At 50.0% G+C, this 25,962-nt stretch overlaps 1 protein-coding gene across 2 annotated transcripts; it reads right to left on the bottom strand.

Annotated features, from left to right (window-relative positions):
- Nucleotides 1–1,736: 1,736 nt before the first annotated feature.
- LOC105469442 (glucosidase II alpha subunit) lies at nt 1,737–25,944 on the bottom strand. Of its 2 annotated transcripts, XM_071074462.1 has the most exons (25): nt 25,804–25,944; nt 18,613–18,717; nt 18,352–18,460; nt 17,976–18,103; nt 12,168–12,347; nt 11,658–11,723; nt 10,761–10,834; nt 10,506–10,589; nt 10,324–10,420; nt 9,885–10,065; nt 8,026–8,179; nt 7,587–7,822; nt 7,365–7,491; nt 7,183–7,262; nt 6,801–6,944; nt 6,575–6,671; nt 6,185–6,286; nt 5,763–6,006; nt 3,998–4,062; nt 3,756–3,832; nt 3,571–3,645; nt 3,279–3,392; nt 3,043–3,155; nt 2,773–2,873; nt 1,737–2,630 (listed from the first exon to the last, which is right to left on the bottom strand). In XM_071074462.1, exons 1-25 carry the CDS (start codon nt 25,839–25,841, stop codon nt 2,521–2,523), a joined length of 2,901 nt encoding a protein of 966 aa, XP_070930563.1. In that variant the 5' UTR covers nt 25,842–25,944; the 3' UTR covers nt 1,737–2,520. The 2 variants fall into 2 exon arrangements, with proteins under 2 accessions (XP_070930563.1, XP_070930564.1); XM_071074463.1 differs by lacking the exon at nt 11,658–11,723.
- Between the last annotated feature and the right edge of the window lie 18 nt (nt 25,945–25,962).

Genomic DNA, 25,962 nt, shown 5'->3' with positions numbered 1-25,962 from the left:
TAACCACTTACTAACTAGGCCTACTAAAATGTGATGACTTTGCTGGGCTCTTCTATGAAAATACCTAGCAATCCAAGGAAGGCTTGCACTTGCTCATTTTGCTGAATCAAGGTTGCTCATGCTGGCTGGGCACAGTGGCTCATCCATGTTATTCCAGCACTTTGGAAGGCCGAGGCAGGCGAATCACTTGAGGCCAGGAGTTCGAGACCAGTCAGGCCAACATGGTGAAACCCCATCTCTACTAAAAATACAAAAATCAGCCAGGCGTGGTGGCAGGTGCCTGTAGTCCTAGCTACTCAGGAGGCTGAGGCAGGAGAATCACTTGAGCCTGGGAGGCAGAGGTTGCAGTGAGCCGAGATCACGCCACTGCACTCCACCCTGGGCAACAACAGTGAGACTCCATCTCAAAAAAAAAACCGGCCGGGCGGGGTGGCTCAAGCCTGTAACCCCAGCACTCTGGGAGGCCGAGGCGGGCGGATCACGAGGTCAGGAGATCGAGACCATCCTGGCTAACACGGTGAAACCCCGTCTCTACTAAAAAAAATACAAAAAACTAGCCGGGCGAGGTGGCGGGCGCCTGTAGTCCCAGCTATTCGGGAGGCTGAGGCAGGAGAATGGCGTAAACCCGGGAGGCGGAGCTTGCAGTGAGCTGAGATCCGGCCACTGCACTCCAGCCCGGGCAACAGAGCGAGACTCCGTCTCAAAAAAAAAAAAAAAAAAACCAAACAAACAAACAAAAAAAACCAAACCAAAAAAAAGGATGCTTATGCTGAAGCCAAATGAAAATGTAAGGCCTATGGCCAGGCATGGTGGCTCATGCCTGTAATCCCAACACTTCGAGAGGCAAGGCGGGCAGATCACCTGAGGTGAGGAGTTCAAGATCAGCCTGGCTAACATGGCAAAACCCTATCTCTACTAAAAATACAAAAATTAAGCTGGCCATGGTGGCAGGCGCCTGTAATCCCAGCTACGAGGGAGGCTGAGGTGGGAGAACTACCTGAATGCGGGAGGCGGAGGTTGCAACGAGCCAAGATCACACCACTGCACTCCAGCCTGGCGACAGAGTGAGACTCTGTCTAAAAAAAAATAAAAAATAAAAAAGTAAAAAATAAGGAAAGAAAAAGAAAAAGAAAAAAAAAAAAGGCCAGGCACGGTGGCTCACTCCTGTAATCCCAGCACTTTGAGAGGTTGAGGTGGGTGGATCACCTGAGGTCAGGAGTTCCAGACCAGCCTGGCCAACATGGTAAAACCCAGTCTCTAATAAAAATACAAAAATTAGCTGGGCGTGGTGGCGCATGCCTGTAGTCCCAGCTACTCAGGAGGCTGAGGCACAAGAAATGCTTGAACCCGGAAGGCAGAGATTGCAGTGAGCCCAGATTGCGCCACTGCATTCCAGCCTGGGCAACAGAGTGAGACTCAGTCTCAAAAAAAAAAAAAGAAAAAAGAAAGAAAATGTAAGGTCTTTAGGCTCTAGGGTCTGTGGCTCAGGCTAGAACTAGAATCCAGACTACCACCAGTGATTTATGGTTTATCCCTTTATTGTTTCTCCTTTTATCAAAACGTGTCACAGCTGGGAACCAAGAGGAAGTAAAAAAAATACCCACAAATTTTCACCCTGACTCCCCTATTACTCCTCCCCCAACCCCCAACCCAGGGCTTCCAGCCAACCCCGAGCACACATGATCATCTCCCCCCACCCTCAGGCTTCGCCCAGCAATAAATACAGGTGACCATGATTCAATGAAACCACAACTGATTTCTCCATCTTAAATGCCCCTCAAAGGGGACAAGAAGGGGGCAAAAGAAGTTTAATGCCCATCCCTAAGAGGTGTGGAAACTTCTTTCTGCCAAGGGACAGAAGAGGTAGAACTGCCCCTCTCAGAACTGCAGCAGCTCTACAAGGAATCAGGGAGAGGAAAAGGAGAGAACGAGAGGGAAAAGAATGTTCTTTAGCAACCTCACTCCTTTGAACCATTCATCCCGTCCCAGGTAAGGGGTGGTCCCAGTGTATCGGTGGGGCATAAAAAGGGGAGGGCTGACAGAGTAGCGCCTGAAGGAAGAAATGAAAGGAGGGAGAGCAATCTGGTGGGAGGGAAGGGGAAAAGGAGCCCTAACTCATTGCCCTCATCTTCTTCCAAGAAATGGCATCAACATAGAAGAGGCATGAATGGATAGAGTTTGGGGGCGTTCAGGGCTCCTAAATAAGGGAAAGAGAAGGGGTGACAAGGGCCCTGTGGTTTCTCGGTCTTCATAAGTGAATGTGCTCCAGTTAGAGCAACAGGATGTTGGGGGAATGAAGGGAAAGGGTTGGTATCAATGGAGGGGGAGAGGTGAGGAGATCACAAGAGGAATTTGGAGCCCATGGTCAGCCCTCTCATCTTGCCCAAATGTTGACAGAATCTGGGTCTTAGACTAGCATAAGTGAGGTCTGGGGAGGGCCGAACTCCAAGGCAGAAGAAAGAATATCCTCTCAGCACTACTGCTCCCCTTCCCTCCCCCTAACCAAGAACATCCCTTGGGTTATCGCAGGTGAATACTCCAATCAGATGCCACATTGATGCCAGGCTTGCGCAGGACCAACACAGAGGTCTCAGGGTCATGCTGGAAGGACAGGCGGCTTTCTGGAGATCCTGGAGGAGGAATAAGAAAGAGTGCCATAGTCATACCAATGGGCTATAGCATAGTAACTACGTTCCTACAGGCAAGGGCATCCCTAAACCTGCCCTGGCTTCCCCTCCTTCCCCCATCCTAGGGACCAGATTGGTCACTCACCTTTTGTCTGGAGTACCACAGCTGCTGGCTTTCCAGCCCCTATTATCACCACCCGCTCAATCCAGATTGGTGTCTCAAAGTGTCCTTCAGGGTCTGCCGAGCTGGAGATGACAAAAGCAGATGTCCATCAGGGGAAGAAATATCAGAACAGAAGGAAGGAGGAGACCCAAAACAAGGTCAGGATGTGAGAAAAGAGCACAGTGAACTGGGAGCCCCCGCAAGGATCAGGCCCCAGCAAAGGCAGCCAAGGAAGAATGGGTGCCCCATTACCTAGAGACAAGGGTGTTGCCAGAGAATAAGAATCGACGCAGCAGGAACTCTTGGCGAGTCTCATAGTTGAACGTGTGCCCATCATCCAGAAAGAGCTCTCCTTCAGCTGTACCCTGAGCAAGTAGTGGGACAGGTGAGCGCCTGAGCCCAAGAGGGAGTGAGGGGCACAACCCCAGGGAACTGAGTCTTAGGAAGGCAGGCAGATGGCTGAGGAGACACACTGCCTATGCACTTACCTGAGGACTAAGCGCAACAAAGAGAGTGATTGGGTCATCCTTCATACATTCTGAAGACCGCCGCACTCGCATCCATCGAGGCACGATTGTCCCTCCACGCTGGAACACAGGGATCTAGGGCAAGAGCAATGCCAGGATGAAGTTGCCCCCTTGTCCAACCTTGGGCCCCACAGCATGTTTTGCTCTTACTCATGTATGCCCACGTTAGGTACTGCACCCTAAGGTACACATTCTCTCCCCTTCTGGAAGTTTACAGGGAGATGGAACTGGCAGCCGGACCAGGCTTACTCACACTGCTTAGAGTTACAGGCAGGTACAGAGTCTGGGGACCATGATGCTTCTGGTAGCTTTGAATGTCATACCACACCTGTGGGTGACAAAAGAGGTAAGATACAGATCACTCAGTGCACAGGGTCCATCCTGTTTGCCTCCTTAGGCTTCCACCATCGTTTCCCACCATGCCCTTCCTTAACTCACCTCCCCTTGGCCAGGCAGATAGACCTGGACACCATGGGCTCCAGAGTCTGATACAGGGTGAACCAGCAATGCATCCCCTAAAATATGCCAGAATCAACTCTGAATAGGGGGGATTAGTTCCCAGAACAGGGAGCACCAAAGTGCCTGCCCTCTGCACCACCAGCCTCATTAGTCCCTCCCTGGGCATCGGCAGTGCTGCTTGGCCCAATGCCAACCCACCACCAACTGTCCTCATGTCTCACCAAGCAAGTACTGATCATCTATACTGAAGGTGGTCACATCCTGAGGATACTGCACCCACAGGGGCCTAGGAAGGAAGACAGACATTAAAGGAAAACTTTTTAATTTTGGCACAAGTCAGAGATGCTCCTCCAGGAACTGGCAATAAGAAAAGAACAGCACAGTCCGGGTGTGGTGGCTCACACCTGTAATCCCAGCACTTTGGGAGGCCAAGGCAAGCAGATCACCTGAGGTCAGGAGTTCGAGACCAACTTGGCCAACATGGTGAAACCCCATCTCTACTAAAAACACAAAAATTAGCCGGGCGTGGTGGCGGGCACCTGTAATCCCAGCTACTCAGGAGGCTGAGGCTGGAGAATCACTTGAACCAGGGAGGCAGAGTGCATGCAGTGAGCCGAGATCACGCCATCGCACTCTAGCCTAGGGGACAAGAGTGAGACTTCGTCTCAAAAAAAAAAAGAACAGGCCGGGCGCGGTGGCTCAAGCCTGTAATCCCAGCACTTTGGGAGGCCAAGACGGGTGGATCACGAGGTCAGGAGATCGAGACCATCCTGGCTAACACGGTGAAACCCCGTCTCTACTAAAAAATACAAAAAACTAGCCAGGTGAGGTGGCAGGCGCCTGCAGTCCCAGCTACTTGGGAGGCTGAGGCAGGAGAATGGCTAAACCCAGGAGGCGGAGCTTGCAGTGAGCTGAGATCCGGCCACTGCACTCCAGCCTGGGCAACAGAGCGAGACTCCATCTGAAAAAAAAAAAAAAAAAAAAAAAAAAAGAACAGCACAGGGGTTAAGACCCAGGAGTTTGCAGTCAGTCGGGTTGCGGTTCAGGTCTCAGTTATGCAATCCAATCTTAGTCATTTAACTTCCTAAGCCATCTCCCTGCTGCTTCTCTGCCTGCTACAGAAACCATGCTGCACAGCAGCCTGCCAGTAGCCTCCTTGTATGTTTTCACCGCCCTGGTATACAACCCTGGCTTGCAAGGCCCTCCAGGAGCAGATCACACTTTCTCCTTAATCTCATCTCCTAGTTCTCCCTCTGCTTCCTTACCCAAGACATACTGAGTATTTTTCTACTCCTAGTGCATAACAAACTAATTTCTACTTTAGAATTTTTGTACTTGCAATTCCCTCTGCTTGGAAGATTCTTCCTACATAACATGGTCTGTCCCATTCATTCAGGCCTCATGTCACATAGCCTTCTTCTCAAAAAGATTTTTATTTATTTTTATTTTTTTGAAATGGAGTCTCACTCTGTCACCCAGGTTGGAGTGCAGTAGAGCAATCTCGGCTCACCGTAACCTCTGCCTCCTGGGTTCGAGTGATTCTCGTGCCTCAGCCTCCTGAGTAGCTGGGATTTCAGGTGCCATGACACCCAGCTAATTTTTGTATTTTTAGTAGAGACGGGGTTTCACCATATTGGCCAGGCTGGTCTCAAACTCCTGACCTCAGGTGATCTGCCACCTTGGCATCCCAAAGTACTGGGATTACAGGTGTGAGCCACTGTGTCTGGCCTCAAAAAGGATTTTTATGACCACCTAATCCCATTACCCTGTTTTATTTTTCTGAAAGAGTTTATGACTGCTGGCAATTTTCTTTAAATGTTTACTATTATTCATCTCCATTAAGCTCCCCTTCACTCTTGACCTTAATGATTTTCCATCCTTTACAAGGCTATGTTGAGTGAAGAAAGAGGCCCAGAGATGAAGCCCAGTCCCTAATGTCCCCCAGCCACCTTGGCCCACACTTCACAGCCCAAGTGAATGCCTCACCTCATGACAGGAATGCCTTCCCGATGGGCCTGATAGAAGAGGGTGTACCAGAAAGGCAGCAAAGAATATCGCTGGCCCAAGGCATCTCGGATTATATCATTGTGCTGAGATGGTAACAGCCATGGCTCTCGCCGCCCAGTGTCCAAGTGGGCATGTGCCCGGAAGAATGGCTGGTAGGCACCCATCTGGTACCAGCGCACAAGCAGCTCTGGCTCTGGGTTTTTGAAGAAGCCACCCACATCCGCTGGGAGAGGGAAGAGAGGAAGCAGGTTGGAAAAGAGGGTGAAGGAAAGATACTGCCTGAGAAATTTCCCAAGGCCCTAACCTGGAATCTCAGCTCTCTTTACTTACACCTTGGTCCTGTGCCCTCTACTTTGCCCCTCTCCCACCAAACCAAGACCCCAGATTCCTCCCTGTCTTACCCCCACAGAAGGAAAGTCCCACCAGCCCCAAGCTGAGACACATAGGAATAGAGATCTTCAAATGGTCCCACTCGGCAGTGTTGTCCCCTGTCCACACGGCTCCTGAGGAAGACAAGAAGTGGGGAGCTTGCACATGGTAAAGGGGTTCAGCTTTTTACATGGCTGACCTCCCACATCTGCTCTGGGTCCCCAGAACCCTGCTGAAGATGCAGTTCACAAGAACACTTGAACAAGGAGTGGACCTCCCGCACCGACTTCCTTCAAAGCGCATAGCTGAGGAAGCTGATGCAGTGTGTGACTCCCATTCCTCAGAGAGCCAGGTCCAGGTCCATGGTGCCTGAGATCTGGCCTTCACACCCTTCTGCCACAGTTCCATTCTCTAAACCTTACCAAAGCGCTGGGAACCAGCGAAGAAGGCCCTGGCCAGGACAAAGGGGCGTTCCATGCCCCCAGAGCGCTGTCTCAGCCCATCAGCAGTCGCCATGTGCTGGGTGAGGCGAGAAGAAAACGGGTAGTGAGGAGCAAAAGCCAGCTGTCATCTGGTGCAAGTTCCCTAGGCCTCAGTCTCTGGGCTGTTTTTCCTCTTTCCACCAACTCTCCTCTCTCAGCCCCTTACCACATAAAGGCCATAGATGTTATGCACATCCCGGTGCTCCCAGCCCCCATAATGCTGGGCATCCTTGAGCATGGTGACCTCAGGACCATTGAACACAGATGGTTCGTTCATGTCATTCCAGACAAAGAGGTTGGGAGCTGAGCCCTGGGAACATGGGCAGAAAATGGGGACAGAAGGACAGAGGGGAGGAAGAAAACAAACAGTATCAGAGAAGAGAGCTTCTAGGAATCTAAAAAGATGCATTTTTCAGGGCCCTCCCCAGATCATCAAGGCCCCCAATATGTTGCAGACAATCACCCACAGAAGGGTTGGCAAGTGGAGAGAGATTCAGGGAGGCAGGTGGGACAGACAGACGCAGGTCATGTGGAGAGGCCTTCCCTACCTCATAATTGTCATAGCTGAACATGTTAGCCCACCAGGCCCTCATCGTGGGATTAGTGAAGTCAGGGTAACCAGCTGAGCCTGGGAGAAGTTAAGGGTGGCTCTCAATCCCCTAAGGGGCAAAAGAGCCACCATTCTACCTCCCTGGCCAATCACCTCTCCCTCAATTCTGGGTCTACCTACCTGGCCAGCACCAGCCCTCATAGTCAGAGCCATCCCGGGTTTTAACATACAGCCCCAGGTTCCGCAGCTCGTCGTGAACTCGGTAGCCGGAGTCCACCTTGATGTGGGGGTCTACGATGGCCACCAGCTGGGGGCAAGGAACATGGGTGATCAGGTCTCTTTAGGGCTAAACTATGCTTCAGCCCTATCCTGAGAAGACCAAGCGTGACTGCAACACCTTACCTTCCGCCTCTTAGAAGCCAAGCGCTCAAGCATGGTGCGGGGCTGAGGGAAGCGACTGGGGTCCCAGGTGAAATACCGCTTGCCATCAGCATGTTCAATGTCCAGCCAGATGACATCGCAGGGCAGGTTGTGTTCATCAAAGCCCTGATCCACTTCCAGCACATCAGCCTCATCCCGGTAGTTCCAACGGCTCTGGTGGTAGCCGAGGGAGAAGAGTGGGGGCAACGCCTGGGTTCCTGCAGGTTCATTGAGGGATGGGGGTCACAACGAGGATCAGGCCCAACACCCAGAAACTGAGGGAGGCTTGTGAACTAGAGGCAGGCTGAGGGGTACAGACCTAGAAAACAAGCTGGGGCACAGGATCTCTGAAAACACACAGAATCACCCCTGACAAGAAGAAAAGAGCAGAAGAATGAGGCTGTCAGGGAAAACCATGTACCTGTGAGACTAGCATATTGCCGGAAAACATCAGAGATGGAGGGCCCAAGCAGCAGGAAGACATCAATGATGCCAGTTTCTGACATCCAGCGAACATCTGTCTGTGGGGTCTCCCCAGAGCCCTGCAGGTAGTCCATCATCTTCCCAAACAGGGTCTGTATAGGGGACCACAGAGCGGTCAGACACCTCCTGCCCTCCCATTTTCCAACCCCAAGACAAAAAGCAGCAATTTTCTCCCAGAGTCCACACACAGCTGGCTCTTATGAGTTGCTTTGGGTAAGACTAAATGGGGCTGCCTCAGTGAGGCTTTCCTGGACCACACTATCTAAAGCAGTACAGTCCCCACCCCTACTCCACCAGTTTGGGGTGGTTAAGTGCTAACAAAGACTTGTTAGCACTTAACCACCCCAAACTCATCTTGCATTCTTTTTTTTTTTTTTTTTTTTTTGAGACAGAGTCTTGCTCTGTCGCCCAGGCTGGAGTACAGTGGCGCGATCTCAGCTCACTGCAAGCTCCGCCTCCTGGGTTCACGCCATTCTCCTGCCTCAGCCTCCCGAGTAGCTGGGACTACAGCTACCCACCACCACGCCCGGCTAATTTTTTGTATTTTTTAGTAGAGACGAGGTTTCACCATGTTAGCCAGGATGGTCTCGATCTCCTGACCTCGTGATCTGCCTGCCTCGGCCTCCCAAAGTGCTGGGATTACAGGTGTGAACCACCACGCCCGGCCTTTTTTTTTTTTTTTTTTTTTTGAGACGGAGTCTCACTCCTTCACCAGGCTGGAGTGCAGTGGTACGATCTTGGCTCATTGCAACCTCCGCCTCACCAATTCAAGCAATTCTCCTGTCTCAGCCTCCTGAGTAACTGAGACTACAGGCGCACGCCACCACACCCAGCTGATTTTTGTATTTTTAGTAGAGACAGGGTTTCACCATGCTGGCCAGGATGGTCTCAATCTCTTGCCCTTTTGATCTGTCCACCTTGCCCTCCCGATCTGTCCACCTCGCCCTCCCAAAGTGCTGGGATTATAGGCGGGAGCCACCATGCCTGGCATCATCTTGCTTTCTTATTATTTTTATTTTTCAAACGTTTTTATAGAGATGGGGTCTCGCCATGTTGCCCAGGCTAGTCTCGAATTCCTGGCCTCAAGCAATCCTCTTGCCTCAGCCTCCCCAAGTGCTGGGATTACAGGCATGAGCCACCATGCCCGGTCCCATCTTGCCTCCTTTGTTATGTGTTTAACATGTCTTCCTCCCTGTGAGTCAGAACCTTTGTTTTTTTTTCTGAGACAGAGTCTCACTCTGTCACCCAGGCTGGAGTGCAGTGGTGAAATCTCGGCTCACCACAACCTCCGCCTACCAGATTCATGCAATTCTCCTGCGTTAGCCTCCCAAATAGCTGGGATTACAGGCGCCCGCCGCCACACCTGGCTAATTTTTGTTTTTCTAGTAGAGATGAGGTTTCACCATGTTGGCCAGGCTGGTCTCCAACTTCTGACCTCAGGTGATCTGCCCACCTCAGCCTCCCAAAGTGCTGGAATTACAGGCGTGAACAACCACACCCAGCTCAGAACCTTTTCAACCTCAGTTAACACTGTATCCCCAGCACCCAGAAGAGTACCTAGCACACAACACACTGATAATAAGTGCATTCCGTCAGTCCAGAATAGCCAATGCCTTCCCTAAGAATGTGAGTGGGCATGTGTCATCTGGCAGTGATTAGGGAACTCAAACGCTGCCCACCAGGCCCAGGGCCCCTTCTCTCACCCAGGCCCCAAATAGCTAATGCCCCCAGTATACCTATTTGTCTCAAGGCCTAGAAACTTCACTCCCTCCTTTCTCCCCATGCCTGTGCTCTCACCTTCCCAGCAGTGTTGGAGGATATATCAACCCAGGTCTCTGCAGCATTGAGCCAGAAGATGCCCAAGTCACGATGAGGGTTGTGTGCCAGGAGCACAGGCACAGACCCATACAAGGCCATGGGGTTGTACAGCTCATACTGGAACACATCCAAATTGTAGAGGCGATATGGCTCCCCACCCCTGCAGGCAAACACACAGATTCGGGCTGCTAACTGGCCCCAGGCTGCAGTATACGCTGACTCCACTCCACAGACACAGGTGAGAGATAAGCAATGGTTCCTCTGTCCTTTCTCAAAACATTTTTTATCACCAAAGGTGATTCTGGACACAGGAAGTTACCCATGCTTGTCTGGAGTATCCAATGTGCACACCCATCTCCCTAAAGGCCTGACTCCTTCGTGCCCACCTCCATCTTCCTGATGTCACCACAGGACTCACTCAGTGACCTTCAGCCTCAGATTGTCTGCATGCTCAGGGATCCCATAGACATGCTCCATGCCTGGCAGAGAGAAGTCCAAACCCACAGACATGGGGCCTAGAAGAAAAACAAAGAACAAGCTTCAGAGCTTCTGCTTGGAAAGGAGCCCTGCACCTCAACCCAAGGAACCCAAGCCCCTCACCATATGGTTTGCTGTCAGAGTGAGTTTTGAATGTCTCCTCCCAGGCTCCTGGCTCATCTTTCTCTGCCTTCCCCTGAGTCTCCTCTGGCTGTTAAGAAGAAAAGAGGACCACTCTCCAATCATACCAGTTCTCTTTTTCCACTCCCATCAACTAAATCCCATCCCTGATGGTGAGACTAAGTTCAAGTTTCTCATGGGCCTATCCCCTCCAGCCTCCCAGTCAGCCCAATCCTCCAACCACCCACCCCCTCCAACTTGCCTTGTCACCATCCCTGGGTGTTTCCTCAGGCTGGGCCCCATCGCCCTCAGCTGGGTCTTTTGATCCTTGCCTGGAAGGTAGGAGAGCTGTCTGCTCCAATCCAGAGGGGGCAGGGACGAGGGGCTAGTGGAAGGAGGGGTTGGGGAATAGAGAGCCAAGGGTCCAAAGGAACGAAGGCATTGGAGGAAGGGACTAAATGTTAAAGCTTGGAGAGGGAACCCACAATGAGCAGATAAGTTTGCAAAGGATGGGGAGAGAAATGAGAAAGGAAAATGAGGAATAAGTGCCACCAGGAGGCACAGGCCTGTACACCAACCTCTGCCAACATCCCAGAAGAGACAGGCAGGATGATTCAGGGGCCTGGGTTATGAATGCCAATCCTGGCTCTGTTGCCTCTACTGAAAGACTGTGCCCCCAACTGCCCTCCCTGGGCCTCAGGCTCCTGGCCTGACACAAGGGCTTTGCAAGGTATAGCAAGGTATGACCCACAAAGTATAGCATGTGGGTCACACTATACCAAGCCTCTACAGATATACACGGGGACTTCAAGAGGTTCCGCCAAAAAATGCTTTCAAGGGCAAGTAGCTCTGCCCAGAACCTTAGGTGGCCCTCAGCTGAGAGTCAGGAACCCCAGCAACAGGCAGCATAGCTCCATCCCTTGGCAAAGCAATAAGCTTCCTATACTCCTTAAGGACCTGACTTTGAGTATTTCATCTTCCTTCTTCTGGGGGCTCCCAGCCAGGGTAACAGGTAACGGGACCAGGTATCACACAGCAGGGGAAAGTGGGGTGAATGAAAGGCTGGAAGGGTCTGGGGCACCTCCCCCTGAAGGCTACAGTGAGGAATGGGTAAGGGCAGAGGAACACATACAGTACCGGTGGCCATGGATTTACCTAGAGAAAAGGTTCTTGATCTTATCCCACATGCTACCGAGCGTGAGACTAACTTTATCCGAGAAACTGGGGCAGGAGGAGATGGGTAGGGAAGGGGAAAAAGAGGCACAAAACCAACACAAAAACAGAAACATAAAAGTGAGTTTCAGTCGACAAACTTCCAGAGATGGGGAAAAAGAAACCAAAAAAAATAAAAAATAAAAAGGAAGAAAATAAATCTGGGAAATGTGATGATGTGAGAAGGGGAAGAAGGAGACACAGACCCAGGCAGGCCTCCCAGAGATGCCCAGGCCACAGCTCAGGGACAAAAGTGATTGCCTCCTGATCTGTACAGGAAATGGAAAAAACCGCACCCGGGTCTGGTTCCTACCGTCCCTGACAGAGAGCTTCTCCCAGCCCCCAGCCCCTACCTGGCTGTCCCGCCACCCTGTCTCCTCCCAGTGCCAGACCTCACAACACCCCTGTGCTCTTTCACACTAGGTTCCCTGCAGTCCCAACCCCTATACTCACGAGACCCTAGGGGCCCTCTGGTGCTCAAACTCCAAGAGTCCTCGGGCATTGACACTAAGCAGAAGGCTTCGGTCCTCTAGTAGGTCAAGGCGGAATGGCCGGGCTGTCAAGATGATCTTGTAGGGTCCCTCAGCCATGGTTAACTCCACACTGTTGTCATCACGACCAGAGACAGAAAGCCTGGGAAATATATCAAAAGAAATATAAGGAAGTACAAAGGGCCGAGAGGAGTAATGACACTTCAGAAGATAGAGGGAAACCTACCTGCTAAGAGAAATAGGCAGTGTGCTAACAGAGCAGGGACAGACAAGTTAATCAACAAAACCAAATAAAGGGCCCAGAAACAGACCCAAGGATATTTATTACCCTTCTTTTTTTTTTTTTTTTTTTTTTTTTGAGACGGAGTCTCACGCTGTTGCCCAGGCTGGAGTGCAGTGGCGCGATCTCGGCTCACTGCAAGCTCCGCCTCCTGGGTTCACGCCATTCTCCTGCCTCAGCCTCCTGAGTAGCTGGGACTACAGGCGCCCGCCACCGCGCCTGGCTAATTTTTTGTATTTTTAGTAGAGACAGGGTTTCACTGTGGTCTCGATCTCCTGACCTTGTGATCCGCCCGCCTCGGCCTCCCAAAGTGCTGGGATTACAGGCTTGAGCCACCGCGCCCGGCCTTACCCTTCTTTTTTTTTTGAGACGGAGTTTCGCTCTCGTTGCCCAGGCTGGAGTGCAATGGTACAATCTCGGCTCACCGCAACCTCCGCCTCCCAGGTTCAAGGAATTCTCCTGCCTCAGCCTCCCAAGTAACTGAGATGACAGCCAGGTGCCACCACACCCGGCTAATTTTTTTTTGTATTTTTAGTAGAGATGGGATTTCGCCATGTCGGCCAGGCTAATCTCAAACTCCTGACCTCCAGTGATGCACTTTCCTTGGCCTCCCAAAGCGCTGGGATTACAAGCATAAGCCACCACGCCTGATTTCTTGATATCATATATCTAATGCCAGATACAAGTATCAACCGCAGAAAGATTATGATTTAAATTTTTTTTTTTCTTGAGACAGTCTCATTCTATCACCCAGGCTGGAATGCAGTGGCACAATCTCAGCTCATTGCAACCTCTGCCTCCTGGGTTCAAGTGATTCTTGTGCATCAGCCACCCGAGTAGCTGGGATTACAGGCACCCACCACCACACCCAGCTAGGTTTTGCATTTTCAATAGAGACAGGATTTCACCATGTTGACCAGGCTGGTCTTGAACTCCCGACCTCAAGTGATCTGTCCGCCTCAGCCTCTCGAAGTGCTGGAATTACAGGCATGAGCCATCATACCCAGCCTGCTTAAAATTTAAAAGTAAAAGGTTTAGGCTGGGCTCAGTGGCTCACAATTATAATCCCAGCACTTTGGGAGGCCAAGGCAGGTGGATCGCTTGAGCCCTGGTATTCAAGACCAGCCTGGGCAACATGGCAAAACCCTATGTCTACCGAAAATACAAAAATTTGCCAGTCTCATAACCCGATCTCAAAATAAGTAAATAAATGAAAGCAAAAGTGTTAGAAGAAAATTTTAAAATATATTTTTGGCTGGGCATGATGGCTCAGGAGTTTGAGACCAGCCTGGTCAACGTACTGAAACCCCATCTCTACTAAAAATACAAAAAGTAGCTGGGCATAGTGGTACACGCCTGTAGTCCCAGCTACTTGGGCATAGTGGCGCATGCCTGCAGTCCCAGCTACTTGGGCATAGTGGCGCACGCCTGTAGTCCCAGCTACTCGGGAGGCTGATGCTGAAGAATCACTTCAACATGGGAGGCGGAGGTTGTGGTGAGCCAAGATCGCACTACTGCACTCCAGCCTGAGCAACAGAGCGAGACTCTGTCTCAATACATATATATATATATATATATATGTTTTTTCTGACTTTGAGGTAGAGAAGGACTATTTAAACACAACAAAAAAAAGGCTAACACCAGAAGGTAAAAGACTGACACATCTAACTACATTAAAATTAGAAATTTCTGTTCATCAAAAGATACCTTTAGGATCATCAAGAAAAAGGAAAAGTCTAAGAAATTTTATCAGTCTAGGGAGGCCTAAGGAAACATGACAACTAAATGTAATAGGGTATCCTGGATGAAATCCTGGAACAGAAAAATAATATACACAAAAACTAAAGAAACCTCAAGTATGAACTTTAGTAAATAATGTATCACTATCAATTCACTAAGTATCACAAATGAACCACAGTCATATTAATAATAGGGAAGGTTGGGCGCAGTGGCTTACGCCTGTAATCCCAACACTTTGGTAGGCCAAGGCAGGCGAATCACTAAGTCAGGAGTTTCAGAACAGCCTGGCCAACATGGTGAAACCCCACCTCTACTAACAATACAGAATTAGCCAGGAGTGGTGGTGCACACCTGTAGTCCCAGCTACTCGGGAGGCTGAGGCAGAAGAATCGCCTGAATCCAGTAGGCAGAGGCTGCAGTGAGCCGAGATCGTGCCACTGCACTCCAGCCCAGGCAACAGAGCAAGACTCCATCTGAAAACAAACAAACAGGGAAAACTGGGTGCAGATAAGCGCAAACTCTCATCCTTTCATGTTTTCTATAAATCTAAAACTAAAATGAAAACTAGCTGGGCGCAGTGGCTCACGCCATAATCCCAGCACTTTGGAAGGCCAAGGTGGGTAGATCACGAGGTCAGAAGTTCGAGACCATCCTGGCTAATATGGTGAAACCCCATCTCTACTAAAATTACAAAACTTAGCTGGGCATGGTGGTGCGCGCCTGTAATCCCAGCTACTGGGGCAGCTAAGCCAGGAGAATGGCTTGAACCCAGGAGGCGGAGGTTGCAGTGAGCCAAGATCATGCCACTGCATTCCAGCCTGGGTGACACAGCAAGACTCCATCTCAAAAAAAAGAAAAAAAGAAAACTGTATTTTTTTTTTTTTTGAAAGAGATGGGGTCTCACTTTGTTGTCCAGGCTGGCCTCAAACTCTTGGGCTGAAGAGATCCTCCTGCCTCAGCCTCATGAGTAGCTCGGGCTATAGGCACGTGCCACCATGTGCAGCAAAAGTATGTATGCGTGGTTTTGTTTTTGTTTTTCCAGACAGGGTCTGGGTCTGTCACCCAGACTGGAGTACAGTGACGAGATCTTGGCTCACTACAACCTACACCTCCCAGACTCAAGCAATCTTCCCTCCTCAGCCTTCTGAGTAGCTGGGACCATAGGCACGTGCCACCACACCTGATTTTTCTATTTTCAGTACAGACAGGCTTTTGCAAAGTTGCCAAGGCTGGTCTCAAGCTCCTAGACTCAAGCAATCTGCCCTCTTTGGACTCCCAAGTGCTGGGATTACAGGTATGAACCACTGTGCCCTGTGCCCTTGTGTTTTCTTTTAAAGACACCTTGGCGGCCGGGCGCGGTGGCTCAAACCTGTAATCCCAGCACTTTGGGAGGCCGAGACGGGCGGATCATGAGGTCAGGAGATCGAGACCATCCTGGCTAACAAGGTGAAACGCCATCTCTACTAAAAATACAAAAAATTAGCCGGGCGTGGTGGCAGGCGCCTGTAGTCCCAGCTACTCGGGAGGCTGAGGCAGGAGAATGGCGTGAACCCGGAAGGTGGAGCTTGCAGTGAGCTGAGATCGCGCCACTGCACTCCAGCCTGGGCCACAGAGCCAGACTCGGTCTCAAAAAAAAAAAAAAAAAAAAAGACACCTTGGCGAGCACGATGGTTCACACCTAAGATCCCAGCACTCTGGGAGCCTGAGGCGGGTGGATCACCTGAGGTCAGGAGTTTGAGACCAGCCTGGCTAACATTGTGAAACCCTGTCTCTACTAAAAATATAAAAATTAGCCAGGTGTGGTGGCACGCGCCTGTAATCCCAGCTACTAAGGTGGCTGAGGCAGGAGAACAACTTGAACCCGGGAGGGGGAGGTTACAGCGAGCTGAGATCACGCCACTGCACTCCAGCCTGGGTGACAGAGCGAGACTCTGTCTCAAAATAAAATAAAATTTTAAAAAGGCAAATAAAAGAAACCAGGAAAGACAACCAAGCCAAGACCACCATAAGATGTCATTTTATACACAAGCCAGTGACAAAACTTAAGTCCAACAACAGTATCAAGTGTTGGAAATGATGGAGATCAATGAGGCCTTTTTTTTTTTTCTTTTGAGGCTGAGTCTCCCTCTGTAGCCCAGGCTGGAGTGCAGTGGTGCAATCTCGGCTCACTGCAACCTCTGCCTCCCGGGTCCTGGTTCAAGCAATTCTCCTGCCTCAGCCCCCTGAGTAGCTGGGATCATAGGCACGCTCCACTAAGCCCAGTTAATTTTTGTATTTTTAGTAGAGACGGGGTTTCATCATGTTGGCCAGGCTGGTCTTGAACTCCTGACCTCTTGATCCACCCGCCTCAGCCTCCCAAAGTGCTGGGATTACAGGCATGAGCCACCGTGCCCGGCTTCAATGAGGACTTCTTATAAATCATTGGTGGAAGTGTAAATTGGTAAACCACTTTGGCTTTATCTTGGGAAGTTGATCATCTCCATATTCTACAATCCTGCAATTCCTCTCCTAGTTATACAACAAAGAGAAACTCTTGCGCAAGGGTAACAGGAGACATGTACAAGAAGTTTCATAGCAACACTTTGGCTAGCAAAACACTGGAAACAACCCCAAGGCTTATCAACCTAGAAATGGATTAATCTGCTGGGGTATATTCATACAACATAATAATATGCAGCAGTAAAAATGAATGAACTAGAACTATATGAAACAGAATTAAAGTTACGTGAAAAACGGAAACCCCAGAAGACGACATGAACTAACATACTTCCTCTGTAAAGCTCAAAAACAAAAAAAATATATAATTTATTGCTTAGGCACACAGATATATGCGTGCACAGGTATACACACATAACATAACTGTAAGAACAAAAAAAAAAAGGCAAAGGAATGATAAGCTTCAGAGTAACAACTACCTACATCTAGAGCAGTCAAGAGTACAGGACAGTGAGATACGATTGGGCTGAGGGGAGAGTTTACAGGGTGGAGTATTTGAGATGAGTCTCACTCTGTCGCCCAGGCTATAGTGCAGTGACACAGTCTCGGCTCACTGCAACCTCTGCCTCCTGGGTTCAAGTAACTGTCCTGCCTCAGCCTCCTGAGTAGCTGGGATTACAGGTTAGCACAACACCCGGCTAATTTTTGTATTTTTAGTAGAGATGGGGTTTCACCATGTTGGCCAAGCTGGTCTCCAACTCATGACCTAGTGATCCGCCTACCTCGACCTCCCAAAGTGCTGGAATTACAAGCGTGAGCCACCACGCCCGGCCACTGTTATTTTCCAAATTATGTATTTAAGAGAAAGTCACAGATGGATGCATGGAACACTGATGACAGGGTATCATCACACAATAATCTGAGTAATCCTATTCTGAATATCTGAGGAAAAGGAAAGGAGAAAGAAAGGAAGGAAGGAAGCAAACAAGCAAGCAGGCAGACATGGTATATCTGGAGGACTAGATCTGTAAAGAAACAGGGCCTTGTTTATTTCTACTTATATCACCAGCACCTAGCCCAGGCCAGTCAGAGAGGAGAAAGCAATACTTGTTTGCTGAATGAATGAATGAATGAGGATAAAGGGGTAAAGAGAAAAGTGAAACAGAAGAGGTGGGGAAAGGTTGAGAAGTATGGCAAGGTGCTATGCTAGTTAACTGCTACCTTATTGTGGGAAAGAATGTCAGCAACCAAAAAAAGGTCCATCAGGAAGGAGAAAGGGGCCACAGAAATGGATGCTTCTCAGGAAAAATTTACCGAGCTATTGGCGGATCAGCCACCAAAACATCTGGCACACGGTATCGGGGTCGCCGAGGCTCCAGCTCATCAATTCTGATCCGAGTCATGTTCTTCTGAAGCCCCTGAAGCTCTAGCACCAGCAACACCTGCGGGGACAGAGGTTTGGATCTGGAGAGAGGAAAGGGGCTACACCATGGAATGCCCTTTGAACCCATTCTCTCCTAAGGTGTCTCTTCCTTTGAGCCCTTTGCCTAAAGGCCAAGATCACATTTCTTCATAAAGTAAGAGTTCAAAGGTTAGGCTGGGACAAAATGTTGGCCACAATTTCCCCCTTTCCAAATTACCCCACAGCCATTGTCCCACCCCCACCAGACTCCTCCTTGTCTCCCCTGACCTTGGTGACCTCATGGATGAGATGGACCGTGAGAGAATCAGGACCAAGCTGTAGAGAGTCCAGCAAGGCTCGGTATGGAGAGAGGCCTGGCCGTATGCTTCTCTGTCGCCTGCCAAGTGAAGGGTTGGGAAGTAAGGTAGGCGGCCACCTGCAACGTCCCTAGGTCCCTCTATCACCTGCAGTGTCCTTAGGCACTCCATCTGCCACAGACATCTCCCACATTACCCTACATTCCATCCCTTTCTCCCAGAAATATCATACTTGCAGAAAGAACTCTCTTCACAGGTCTTAAAGTTGCTTCTATCCACAGCGAGGGTAATCCCCAGGCAGACCCCTAAAAAAACCAGTACCAAAGATGCCCAAGACCTATGGAGAAAAGGATAAAGATGGAGCAATCAGCATGGGGGTCAGGAAGGGGCCCCCTTCAAAAGGAAAAACTTCTTCCTGTCACAGCACTAAGATAGTTGAGGAAAGGGGGAAGAAAGATGGAGTAACATCAAACAGAAAAGAAGGCAGAGTGGACATGGGGTTAAGAATCAGGCCTGAGAAGTTGGCTCACTCACACCTTCCCTTTGAAAGGCAGAGTAGGCTGGGCACAGTGGCTCACGCCTGTAATCTCAACACTTTAGGAGCCTGAGGCGGGCGGATCACAAGGAAGGAGATTAAGACTATCCTGGCTAACACGGTGAAACCCCGTCTCTACTAAAAATACAGAAAAAAAAGTAGTCGAGCATGGTGGCAGCCACCTGTAGTCCCAGCTACTCCGGAGGCTGTGGCAGAAGAAAGGCATGAACTCGGGAGGCGAAGCTTGCAGTGAGCCGAGATTGGGGCACTGCACTCCAGCCTGGGCAATAGAGCGAGACTCTGTCTCAAAAAAAAAAAAAAGAGGCCGGGCACGGTGGCTCACGCCTGTAATCCCAGCACTTTGGGAGGCTGAGGTGGATCACAAGTTCACAAGGTCAGGAGATCCGAGACCATCCTGGCTAACACAGTGAAACCCCGTCTCTACTAAAAATACAAAAAATTAGTCGGGCTTGGTGGCAGGCGCCTGTAGTTCCAGCTACTCGGGAGGCTGAGGCAGGAGAATGGCATCAACCCAGGAGGTGGAGCTCGCAGTGAGCCGAAATCGCGCCACTGCACTCCAGCCTGGGCGACAGAGCGAAACTCCTTCTCAAAAATAAAAAATAAAAATAAAATAAAGGCGAGTAGACAGAGGATCTTTCACCTTCAGAGGCCCTGGTGTTGACTCTGGTGACATCAGCCTCTCAGAGGAAAGGAGCAGTAACAGCCAGTCTCAGAGGAAATGGTAGTAGCATATGTATGGAACAGAGAAACAAAGCAAGCTACACCTTTCTATGGGCAGGGTACTGGGTGGATGCAGAGTTAAAGAGCTAAAGATGAGGCCAGGCATGGTGGTTCAAGTCTGTAATCCCACCACTTTGGGAGGCTGAGGCGGGTGGATCACCTGAGGTCAGGAGTTCAAGACCAGCCTGGCCAACATAATGAAACCCCATCTCTACTTAAAATACAAAAATTAGCTGGGCGTGGCGTTGAGTATCTGTAGTTACAGCTACTCGGGAGGCTGAGGCATGAGAATCGCTTGAACCCGGGAGGCAGAGGTTGTAGTGAGCCAAGATTGCGCCACTGCACTCCAGCCTAAGTGATGGACCAAAACTCCGTCTCAGGAAAAAAACAAACAAACAAAAAAACCTAGCCTGCTGGTTACAGTTCTTAGGGTCCTAACATCCCTAGTACCCTAAGCAGCCTGTTTCTCTGATTTCCACTCCTGTATCTTCAAAACACCACCATCACTACCCAAAGCTGGAAAAAAATAACAATAGCTAAAATGTTCTGAGCCCTAATGCACTCCTAGGGGCCTGGGTAATCACTTTATATAACTAGTTTTCAATTCTGCCTGCAGGTTTTGTTTTTTGCTTTTTTTTTGAGACAGTCTCACTCCATCACCCAGGCTAGGGGGCCGTGGCATGATCTCAGTTCACTGTAACCTCAGCCTCCCAGGTTCAAGCAATTCCTGTGCCTCAACCTCCTGAGTAGCTGGAATTACAGGAGCACGCCACCATGCCCAGCTAATTTTTGTATTTTTAGTAGAGACGGAGTTTCACCATGTTGGCCAGGCTGGTCTCAAATTCCTGACCTCAAGTGATCCACCTGCCTCGCCCTCCCCAAGTAGCTGGGACTACAGGTGGTAGCCACAGCACCCAGCTAACTTTTTTAAAAGTTTTTTTTTTGGTCAGGCGCAGTGGCTCACGCCTGTAATCCCAGCACTTTGGGAGGCTGGCCAGGCGGATCATGAGGTCAGGAGTTCGAGACCAGCCTGGCCAATATGGTGAAACCCCATTTGTACTAAAAATACAAAAATTAGCCAGGCGTGGTGGTGGGGGCCTGTAATCCCAGCTATTTGGGAGGCTGAGGCAGGATAACTGCTTGAACCAGGAGGTGGAGGCGGAGGCTACAGTGAGCAGATCACACCATTGCACTCCAGCCTGGGCAACAGAGCACGACTCTGACTCAAAAAAAAAAAAAAAAAAAAATTTTTTTTTTGGTAGCAACAGAGCCTCACTTTGTTGCCTAGGCTGTTCTTTTTTTTTTTTTTTTGGAGACGGAGTCTCACTCTGTCGCCCAGACTGGAGTGCAGTGGCCGGATCTCAGCTCACTGTAAGCTCCGCCTCCCGGGTTTACACCATTCTCCTGCCTCAGCCTCCCGAGTAGCTGGGACTACAGGCGCCCGCCACCTCGCCCGGCTAGTTTTTTGTATTTTTAGTAGAGACGGGGTTTCACCATGTTAGCCAGGATGGTCTCGATCTCTTGACCTTGTGATCCGCCCATCTCGGCCTCCCAAAGTGCTGGGATTACAGGCTTGAGCCACCGCGCCCGGCCACCTAGGCTGTTCTTAAACTCCTGGGCTCAAGCAATCTTCCCAGCTTGGCCTCCCAAAGTGCTGGGATTACAGTGTGAGCCACTGTGCCCAGCCTGCCATTTTTAACAATACCAGTGACCTGGTCTCACTTCTTTTTTTTTTTTTTTTTTTTTTTTTTTTGAGACGGAGTCTCACGCTGTTGCCCAGGCTGGAGTGCAGTGGCGCGATCTCGGCTCACTGCAAGCTCCGCCTCCTGGGTTCACGCCATTCTCCTGCCTCAGCCTCCGGAGTAGCTAGGACTACAGGCGCCCGCCACCGCGCCCGGCTAACTTTTTGTATTTTTAGTAGAGACGGGGTTTCACTGTGGTCTCGATCTCCTGACCTTGTGATCCGCCCGCCTCAGCCTCCCAAAGTGCTGGGATTACAGGCTTGAGCCACCGCGCCCGGCCTGGTCTCACTTCTAAAGATTTTAACTTAATCAGAGAGGAGCCTGTGCATCAGACTTTTTTTTTTTTTTGAGATGGAGTCTCGCTCTGTCGCCCAGGCTGGAGTGCAATGACGTGATCTCAGCTCAATGCAACCTCTGCCTCCTGGGTTCAAGGGATTCTCCTGCCTCAGCCTCCCGAGTAGCTGGGATTACAGGCGCTTGCCACCATGCCCGGCTAGTTTTTTGTACTTTTAGTAGAGATGGGGTTTCACCATGTTGGCGAGGCTGGTATCGAACTCCTGACCTAGATCCACCTGCCTCGGTCTCCCACAGTGCTGGGATTACAAGCATTGAGTCACCGGGCCCAGCTGGCTAAAGTTTTTTTAAAGCTCCCTAAACAACTCTAATGAGTAACCTGGGTTCACAACCACTTCTTTACATGCATACTTCTTTTCCCTTTCTTTCATTCTTTTCTTGGTGAATATAGGGTTGGGGTTTATTTCCAGATGAGAAAATTAAAGCATAAAAGGTTGAATAGTTCACCCAAGGTTGAATAGCTGGTAAATGGTGAAACAAACTGAACCCAGTTGTGCTTGACTCTGGGACCCATGTGCTTCACCATGATGCACAATACAGCACACTAATCCCTAGCAGGATGAAATGGGCATGTCTCATTGAGAACCATCATCCCAAGCTTATCGCAAATTGTCAATTTCCCAATGTGCTATCAAATGACAGACAAAAGACTAATAGGCTTATTTAAATAAGTTAGGTTGACGAATATATTCATCCAGGATTCATCCTTAGGATTCTGAGTAAATCCTAAACAAAAACTCTCAAATTTTAATGTCTGTTAAGAATCAGCCAGGCACAGTAGCTCACATTTGTAATCTCAGTACTTTGGGAGGCCCAGGTGGGTGGATCACGAGATCACGAGTTCAAGACCAGCCTGGCCAACATGGCAAAACTCCATCTCTACTAAAAATCCAAAAACTAGGCCAGGCGTGGTGGCTCACACCTGTAATCCCAGCACGTTGTGAGGCCGAGACAGGTGGATCACCTGAGGTCAGGAGTTTTGAGACCAGCCTGGCCAACATGATGAAACCCCGTCTCTACTAAAAATACAAAAATAAATAAATAAATAAAAAGGCTGGGCACAGTGGCTCATGCCTGTAATCCCAGCACTTTGGGAGGCCGAGACGGGTCAAGAGGTCAGGAGATTGAGACCATCCTGGCTAACACACTGAAACCCCATCTCTACTAAAAATACAAAAAATTAGCCGGGCGTGTTGGCAGGCACCTGTAGTCCCAGCTACTTGGGAGGCTGAGGCAGGAGAATCGCCCGAACCCGGGAGGCGGAGGTTGCAGTGAGCCAAGGTTGTGCCACTGCATTCCAGCCTGGGCGACACAGCGAGACACCACCTAAAATAATATATACAATATGCATGTGTGTGTGTATATATATGTATACATATATGTGTGTAGATATATGCATATATATGTGTGTATATACGTGTGTGGGTGTATATATACACACATATATACACAAAAATTAGCCAGGCGTAGTGGCACATGCCTGTAATCCCAGCTACTGGGGAGGCTGAGGAATGAGAATGGTATGAGCCTGGGAGTCAGAGGTTGCAGTGAGCCAAGATCGCACCACTGCACTCTAGCCTGGGTGACAAAGTGTGACTCTGTCTCAAAAACGAGAAAAAAAAGTTGCCCAGGCTTGCTTGAACTCCTAGGCTAAAGAAGTCTTTCCACTTTGTCCTTCCAAAATGCTGGAATACAGGTGTGAGCCACTGCACTCAGCCTGGATATTGCATTTTATTTATTTTTTTTGAGACTGAGTTTCGCTCGTTGCCCATGCTGGAGTGCAATGGCACGATCTCAGCTCACCGCAACCTCTGCCTCGTGGGTTCAAGCGATTCTCCTGCCTCTGCCTCCCAAGTAGCTGGGATTACAGGCGCGTGCCATCACACTCGGCTAATTTTGTATTTTTAGTAGAGACGGGGTTTCTTCATGTTGGTCAGGCTGGTCTCAAACTCCCAACCTCAGGTAATCTGCCCGCCTCGGCCTCCCAAAGTGCTGGGATTACAGGTGTGAGCCATCGCGCCCAGCTGACACTGCATTTTAAACATGCTCTCCCAGTGACACCGATGTAGGCAGAATAGGAGCATGCTCTGAGAAAGTGTTTCAAACTGGGGGTTCTTCTAAGCAATAAAGTTTTACAACCGCCGGGCACAGTGGTTCATGTCTATAATCCTAGCACTTTGGGAGGTCAAAAAGGGAAGATTGGGCAACATAGCAAGACCTCATCTCTATTTGAAAAAAAAAAAAATTGGGCAACATAGCAAGATCTCATCTCTATTTGAAAAAAAAAAAAAAAAAGAGTAGTGGGGCATGGTGGCTGGTGCCTGTAGTCCCAGCTACCCAGGAGGCTAAAGCTGGAGGGCTGCCTGAACCCAGGAGTTTGAGGCTGCATGAGCTATGATTGCACCATTGCTCTCCAGCCTGGGCCACAGCACAAGACTCTGCCTCAAAAAAGTAAATTAATTAAGACCGGCCAATGTGGTGAAACCCCGTCTCTACTAAAAATACAAAAATTAGCTGGGCATGGTGGCACACGTCTGTAATCCCAGGACTCAGGAAGATGAGGCAGGAGAATCGCTTGAATTCGGGAGGTGGAAGCTGGAGTAAGCCGAGATTGCACCCCCGTATTCCATCCTAGGCAACAGAGCTAGACCTTGTCTCAATAAGTAAACAAACAAATAAATAAAATTTGACAACCTATAATAAGGTAACTAAAGACAGGGTCTATTATACACATTTTATCTAGTTATCCAGCATTAGCTTCAGCATCTGCTTGAAAGCTAAAAGAAAAGTACCAGAAATGAGATCACAGAGTGTACTGTGATCTCATCACAGGACACTCCTCCAGCTCCAGAAACAACTGTTCCACAGCAGGCCAGACAGAAAAATGAAGAAAACACCAGGCACTGTGGTTTAACAAGCCAAGCAGGAGTAACTATTAGCAAAACAAGCTGAATAAATGCTACTAGAAAATTCTATAGCAAGGCATGCGGCACAGGCCCTGCAGTGACCTGAGTGACTGCAACATGCCAAAAGCAGCAGTAAACTGAAGTACAGTGAGTTAAACACCCTCTGAGGCCCTATTTGCAGTCTGTAAAATTGGTTCGGAAAGATGCCAATGGAGATAGGATTTCTAAAGCATCTTTCAGATATGACCTGTTGGAGGGCCCTAAGGAATTAACGGATGCCTTGACCACCCCGAGAGAGGAGTTAATAGGCCAAAGTCAGAAATAAGCTGCAGGGCAAGTTGCACCCATTTATTGTTTCAGATCACAGGCTCCCAAATAACTGAGTTTATGATCCAAGCTTTCTTCATCGCTTCGGACAGTACACGCCTACCCCACCCCAGTATATCCGTTAGGTCCTAGTAAACATTTGTGGCACTGCTGATATGTTTCTAATCTTTTTTTTCCCCAATAATATAAACAAGAGAGCGTGGACCAAGTCATTCGATTACATGTTGTGTTTGAGGAACACCATCCACGCCGTAAGCTTACTGGATCCTGGGCCGTGCCCAGCGACCGTGGACAGTGAACTAAGCCAGAGCTGGTGCTCACGTGAAGACAAGGGCAGAAGAGGATTCGGAGCTCTAGGGAGTACAGCCAGAAGGGTAGTACAGGCTTAACTGCCGACCCGGTGCTTCTAGCTCAGCCGAGGGGCCGCAGGGCCACAGGCTGCATTCCCCGAAGCCAGGCCGCATCTTTTCCCCCGCCCTGACGACCCCGCGCACTGCAGGAAGGGGGCGGCGACGCTGACCGCCGCAAGCAGCCAAAGGAAGGCGGCGGTTGAGAGCGGCCAAGGCCGAGAAAGACGCACAGCTGCGGCTTTACTGAGCCGCCCGGCGGGAGCCCGGAGCCCCAGAGGCAAGGCCCCCAGCGTCGCTCGGATCTACCACGGGGAGACTGGAGGCATCTGAGGCCGCCTCCAGAGGAACAAAGGTTCCTCGCGCGGCCGGGGGTGGCAGAGTGTCAAGAGAACACACAGGAAGGAGTGGAATGGGGCTTGGGGGATCTAGGGGCGTCCCAGGCGTGCCCCCAGATTCCGGGCTTCTCACCGCCTCCTACGCGCCGCCACTGCCGCTACCTCCGCCATCTTGTGCCGGGTTTGCTCCTTGACCCCGAACCTCCCGCCCCACCACGCGCACTCAGCCACGTATCCTAGTTCCCGCCCCTTCCGGCCTTCTGATTGGTTCGGCCTGAGCGCCGCCGGGCAA

The sequence above is a fragment of the Macaca nemestrina genome, chromosome 12 (assembly GCF_043159975.1).
Source record: "Macaca nemestrina isolate mMacNem1 chromosome 12, mMacNem.hap1, whole genome shotgun sequence".
Taxonomy (NCBI): domain Eukaryota; kingdom Metazoa; phylum Chordata; class Mammalia; order Primates; family Cercopithecidae; genus Macaca; species Macaca nemestrina.
The sequence above is the reverse complement of the archived record's forward strand: the minus strand, read 5'-3'. Positions and strand labels throughout refer to the sequence as shown.